Source organism: Neopelma chrysocephalum, unplaced genomic scaffold (assembly GCF_003984885.1).
Source record: "Neopelma chrysocephalum unplaced genomic scaffold, ASM398488v2 Primary Assembly neopelma1_24, whole genome shotgun sequence".
Classification (NCBI taxonomy): Eukaryota; Metazoa; Chordata; class Aves; order Passeriformes; family Pipridae; genus Neopelma; species Neopelma chrysocephalum.
This window is the reverse complement of record NW_020897693.1, coordinates 50,493,654-50,499,871: the sequence shown is the minus strand read 5'-3', so window position 1 is coordinate 50,499,871 and position 6,218 is coordinate 50,493,654. Positions and strand designations below refer to the sequence as shown.

Sequence of the window (6,218 nt, the reverse complement as noted above, 5' to 3'; positions counted from 1 at the left end):
AACTAGAGAGGAACAATATATGAATCCAAGAGGAACACATACAATTTTAAACCCCTTTAAATCTGAAGTTATTACCCTTCAGATAACAAGCAATGATAAATGAAAGGTTGAATGGGGCTTTGAGGAACGTGGTCCAGTGAAAGGTGTCTCTGCCCATGGCAGGGGGATTGGAACTAGGTGATCTTTAAGATCCCTTCCAACTCGAACCATTCTGTGGTTACATGAAAGGCAAAAAACTTGCATGTCACCACTTTATGGTGGCTCTGCAAGCAGAGAAAAAATAACACATTATATGTTTGCTCTTAGCAAATACACAGATTGTAATATTTAAGACTGTGTTTGCTCCAAGCTGTTTATAGAGTCAGAAGTCATCTTCACTCAGAAAATATGAGCGTGGTATTTAATCCTGTAAAGACTTAGGTGATGATATGACTCCTCTCCAAGAAGAGAGGACAGCTGCTTTGCAGCTTTCCTTCCTCCTTGCAGAGAAGGTGGTCCAATAATGAAACATGGTCCCAGAGGGGCATCAAAATCTGTCTCTGCTCATGCAGTAGTGGTTAACGAGGGAGGAGTAGGAAGGAGGAAAAACACATGCAAATCCCTAGAGTTTAAAAGTAAATTTAGAAGACTGTACTGACGAGGACTCCAGGGCTTGTCAAAGTGAAGGTTGCCACCCCTACATCAACACTGCCAATTCCCTTGAAAAGAGCAGCCTTATGGCTCCTGCACATATTTATGCAAAGATTTATTAACTGCAGTTATACAACATGAACTTCAGGATTCATCTCCTTGAGATATTTATTTTCATTAAAAACAAACTGTTTGGGAAACACAATACACATTTCCCTCTACATTTCCACCCATCTGGTTTCAGCAAAGCAATTCTATAGGATAAAAACAGTCCTAGGCACTGCACAAAGTATTAGACAATGTTTAAACCTCACACCCAGCAGTACAGTATTAACTCTAGTAAAGCAGAGCAGGAACAAGTTCACATTCAGGAAAAATGTAACCAAGTTACACAGAGGCTTCCAAGAAGGACTTAGATGGGAATTAGCTAGAGTTTGAAAGTTAGAGAAGTAAAAAAGCAAGTACACAAATCAAAGTACACAGTCCTTCACAGTTATCTCGGGGGTGAGGGGAATGGTGGTTGAACAAAATCTGCTGCAGAGAGCAGCCACTCCCTAGGTGGAAAATGCCAAAATATCCAGAGTTTCAGCATCTGAAGGCAACACAGGGGGAGAGCTACTCTACCAGGATCGTATCAACACTTTCTTGGATGAGATCTGACTCCAGTATACATTCATCTAAGTGGTCTTGGGACAAACTGGAGCTCTTACCCACACTCTCGCTGTCACAGTAAGGATGAAACCTGGGGGTGGCGGGGCTCTCCAGCCTCTGGCAGCGGCTGTATTTGTGCTGCTTCCCCCTGTGCGTGTACATGTGTTCCAGCAGCTGGCTCTTCCGGAAAAACGTGCGGCCGCAGACAGTGCAGATGATTTTTCTCTTTCTTGAGAAAGAAAAGTTACAGTTCAGCTCCACCGGTTCGTGGTCCTTGGAGATGAGGGAGAGCTGGCCGATCTGCAGAGGCTCCAGGTCGCTGCAGCTTGGATGCTCCAGCTGATGTTCATCCTCCTTGAGGAGGAAGGCCCTGAGCCGGTGGTCATCCCCAGCCTCCCTGTCCTCAGACAGAGGCTGCACCTCGCCCAGGTCGCTGCTCTCCAGGATGGAGGCTGGCACACCGAAGGGCAGCGAGCCTGAGACGTGGGTGTGCAGGTGCTGCCGCAGCCCCCCCCGGGAGTCGAAGCGCTCCCCGCAGTAGTGACACAAGTGCACCTTGAGGCTGGCCTTGGCAAAGATGGGGCTGGCCACCTCCGGAGAAGGAGGAGTGCAGCTCTGAGACACCACGGGCTCCAGGTCGCACCTCTCCTGCTTTATGGAGACTGAGAGCTTCGGATGCTCCTCTGCTGGCTTGGCGAGAGCGGCGGGTGGGGCGGAGGGGCGAGTGACCTGCTGGCCCAGGGGGCCATCGTCCAGGCCGATGGCCAGGGACAGCTGCAGCTGAGGGTGATCGCCCTGGGCCGCAGACCTGCCGCCTGCCTTGGGCAGGCTGTCCTTCGCTCCCAGGCGTTCCTTTGCCAGTTTGTGTGCCGTCGAGATCTGGATCCCGTACAAGTTGGAAGACTGGACCGGCTCTGGGGAGAACGCTTGGTTCATCTCGATAGCGATGTGGGAGAGGTGGTCTGCGTGGAGAAAGCGGATGCCCTCCTCCAGTCGGCTCTGGCTGACGGTCTGCTTTGGCCCTTTCCCAGTGTACATGATATGTAACAAGTAGCTAAATATGTCAGGCTGGATGTCTGTTGGCTGAATCTTTATGCATTCGCTGAAACAAAACAGATGATTAAGTACATACAGGGATCCAAGCTAGCGTTACCTGCCCATTTGCTGTCAGTGCACGTGTGCTGCTGCCTGCCTCCCGGTTTACGAGCAGCACTCCCCGCCAAGCCCTGCAGAAGTGCATAAGCCCTGTTTGCACAGCAGAGTGCCTGAGCCTGCATTCATCTCTGTGACTCTATAGACCATGTGCACAACCACAGCTGGGGACGGTGCGAGTGGCCAGCTCCCGGTCACCCCGTCACTCGCATGCAGAGCCAACGCAGCTGTGTGGCACCGCAGTGATGCCATGCCAAGCATCACCAGGGTGTGCCACTCCAGTAACACCAGGCAAAGAGTATCTGTGTGTTTAAGTAATAAATTCAGCTGCTGCTGCTGTGTAATCTTTATGAGTGTTCCGCTTAAGTGTCAGCAAACAACATCTCTAGGGAAAGGCAGTTAACTCATCTCACTTCCCGCCAAAGGGTGGCACAGCTGATCCTAAGGCTTATTTTGCGACGGTGGCGGAGGCCATGACCCTCAAAAAGGAAGGGGAACGGAAAAGGGTTTCATCCACTGCAAGCACCAAGCTCCAGGTCAGAGGCCAGACCTTGGCACTAGTGTTGTTATACCTGCAGAACCACTCCTGACCTGGCCAGGCGAAGCATCTCAACAACAGCTTGAAATGAACTCATGATCTCAGTCTTGGCCCTTATCTGCCAGAGTCTGAAAAGCAGAACTGCGATAAGGCTACAGCTTCTCAATTACTTCAAGCCCATGGATCCTGCCTGAAGTGACAGTCCCACCCAGCCAGCTTGCCTACAACCTAATGCAAAGTAGTGGACATGGGCAGAGGAGGTACCAGGTTATCCCTGGATTCCAAACCTGCAAGGTTCTCACTGCAGGAAAACAGTGGTACTTATATGTTTATTTTATCAGGTCACACAAATGTCTCATCTCCAAAATGCAGGGCCTGATGTTACTGATGCTGACTAAGAGAGTGGTTTTAAAGGACAGCACGTTCTGGACTGGAAATGTTTAGGGAGCCAAGGCCCGTGGTGGGTTAGGAAAATAACCTCAAGCCATCTAACATCTCCACTTACAGTCTTTTAGAGTTTGATGCCTTTAGAAAGGAGAAAAAGCAGAACGTTGAGAGTGATTAAAGGATAGAAGAAGTGTGTGTTCTTACCTTGTCTGATGAATAAATATCATCTTAAAATAGTTTGAAAAAGCAGCGAGCACCGCTCTGTGGGCTTTGAAGTAAACATCTCCAATGGCAACTGTGCAGTCACACAGAAAGCCAAACTCTCGCTGCATGTTCAGCTGCTGGAGGAGGAGGACGCTGTGGCCGGTGGTATCCATGGTGTGCCTAGGAGCAAGAGAACAAGATGTTCATCTCATGAAGAAATCACAGAGCTCCCAGAGGCTCAAATGTGGGTTTCTCACCACTGAAACGAGTTGGGCGCCTGTCACGGAGCTTCTTCCCTCCTCCAGATGGTCCCTGCACCCCAATTCAATAGTTTCTCCTACCGATACCACTGCTGGTGCCCAAAATCACATTCAATGAGCTCAGAAACCTTTCGGGGACTTTTCCATCTGCCCAGCTACACTCGGAGCTGCTTCTCCCGCCGATTAACTACGCTCCGTGGGGTGCCAGCACTAACTTTAAACCCGGCTCGCGTTTTCCCGCTGATCCGATGGTGCTTTCCACCGCCCCGCGGGGGCACAGGGGGAGCGGGGCCGGCGGCGGGGCCGAGCCCGGCGGCTCCCGCACAGAGGAGCCCTGTGCGCCCAACAAAGCCCCCATTGTGCGAGGCTGAGCCGCCCGCGCCCCACCTCGCCAGCGGCCCCTTTGCAAATAAACGCTGATATTTGCTATTGTTTCAGCAGAAAATTATTTGGGGGGGGGGGGGGGGGGGAGCGAACGACACACAAAGAGGGAGGCGGCGAGCGCAGCCTCCCCCGGGGAGCGGGACCAGCGCCCTCCCCTCCTTCCCCTCCCTCCCTCCCTCCCTCCGTGCCGGCCCGGCCCCCGCTTACCCGCCAGGAAGCGCCGAGGCCGCCCGCCCCCGCTAGCTCGCCCGGCGGATGGGGTGGGCGCTGCCCCCCCCGCGCTTCCTGCCGCCGCCGGGGCGGGCCGGGCTGGGATGGGCTGGGATGGGCTTCTCCTGGAAAAAGTGAGCGCGGCCCCTGCGCGCTCCCTGCGCGCCCCGGCGGTGCGATGGGCGCGGCCCCTGCGCGGCCGCAGCTCCTGAGGGAGGGAGGGATCGTGGGCACCCCCGTGGGGGGATTTTTTGGGGGAGGGTGTGTGTTTTCCCCTGGGCTCACCCTGGGCTGGGGGGACTTTGCTTCTCGGTGGCACAGTATGGCGTGCTGAGCGCCTCGGCTGTCGGTATAAAAGTGGATTTTTTTGTTGTCGTTGCGCTGGTTATTTTGGGGTTTTTTTTGGTTTTTTGACAGAAAAAACAACTGTGGAAGGGAGCTTTCCCCGGTCTGCCCGCTCGTGAGAATGGATGTGAAGATACGATCTGGCTTCCTCACCAATGTCTGCGGCCTCGGCGCTGCTTTAACCACCACGAATCCTGTGGACACACCATTTCCCTGTCAGGCCTCCCCCCGTCTCTCGCTGAGGTTAAACCAGGGGTTGTTTTAGGCGAGAGCAGCTGCTCTGCGTGAGGTGCCTGGCAGAGGAGGGGGCACAGGCAGCAGTGCCACCCTCACCCCTCTCACTCGGCCACCAGCAGCCCCTCCTGAGGGTCCCCCTGAGCCCCAGCCGGCTGCTCTGGCGGTCAGTACAACCTCTGAGGTGTCTTTACAATGAATGTTACCAAACTGCTTTCTGAACCTGTTTAAACTTCCAGTCTGTCCAGCTTCCTGCTGCCACCAGGTTAATTTGATGTCCACAGGTTGTTTCTCAGCTGGAAAAGGCAGTGAAAATCGCCATTTGTGTGCTTTTGTCATGATTTTGGTGAAGTTTCTAAGATCTGTCACACTCACCTCTTCCATGGTGTCTCTCCTGGCTCAGAGCCTCTGCAGAACACATTCAGAAGACCTTGGATTATCCCTCTTGGTTTTCTCTCAGCATTTGATATTTTTTAGTCCGTTGTCCGATTGCATTCCCATAATTGTAATTCCTGAATATTTAGGGCAAATAATGCCCCCGGCCCCCCAAATCTAGCAGTCTATGAGACTGTTTCCAGGCGGCCTGAACCTGAGCAGAGGATGGAGACAGGCTCAGAGAAAATAAAGTGTAGTCTTCAAAGCATTTTGATCCATGCAGTGATTGCTGCTTATCCCACTGGCCAGCACGACTTTCTCTTTTCCATTGCCCTATATTTTATTTCTTCTGTTTCTCACAGGAGCTCACAGGACTTGGGGACAGTCTTTCCCTCCTGTGTTTGAGCAGCAGGATTGAGAGATGATGAAGCTATAATCCTGCTTGTCCTGTAAATATCAGTAGCTACGTTTTGTCTCTGCAAAAGGTTGGCAGGAGGTGGCTCAAGGTTTTGTACCATGCTCTGGGTTATTTAACATATTTATTAATCCACGTACAGAGTGAGTTGCTATTTGCAGATGGCACTTTATTTATTTAAATGATTAATTATTTACTTGTTATTTAGGTTGACTCTGGTCCAAAGAGGACTTTGAAGAGTTTTTGAGAAGCTGGAGCCAAACTGATGGAAGCGATGATGAGGAATGAAATCTGGTGTTTTGCTATAAAACGCAGGTGATGGTATCACACACCTCAGCAGATAATAAAAATATAAATAAATAAAGTAAATTGGAAAGGCAAGTGTGGTGGGAGGGAAGTGAGAGAACGGGGGCAGTGAGAAAGGGGGACTCCC

General features: G+C 51.7%; 1 protein-coding gene across 4 annotated transcripts; it reads right to left on the bottom strand.

Moving 5' to 3' along the window:
- Nucleotides 1-780: 780 nt before the first annotated feature.
- ZBTB25 (zinc finger and BTB domain containing 25) lies at nt 781-5,152 on the bottom strand. 4 transcript variants are annotated; one of them, XM_027674153.1, is made up of 3 exons: nt 4,915-5,152; nt 3,563-3,742; nt 781-2,383 (listed from the first exon to the last, which is right to left on the bottom strand). In XM_027674153.1, exons 1-3 carry the CDS (start codon nt 4,968-4,970, stop codon nt 1,246-1,248), a joined length of 1,374 nt encoding a protein of 457 aa, XP_027529954.1. In that variant the 5' UTR covers nt 4,971-5,152; the 3' UTR covers nt 781-1,245. The 4 variants fall into 4 exon arrangements, with proteins under 4 accessions (XP_027529954.1, XP_027529956.1, XP_027529955.1 ...); XM_027674155.1 differs by lacking the exon at nt 4,915-5,152 and adding an exon at nt 4,414-4,482; XM_027674154.1 differs by lacking the exon at nt 4,915-5,152 and adding an exon at nt 3,820-4,389.
- Nucleotides 5,153-6,218: the final 1,066 nt, after the last annotated feature.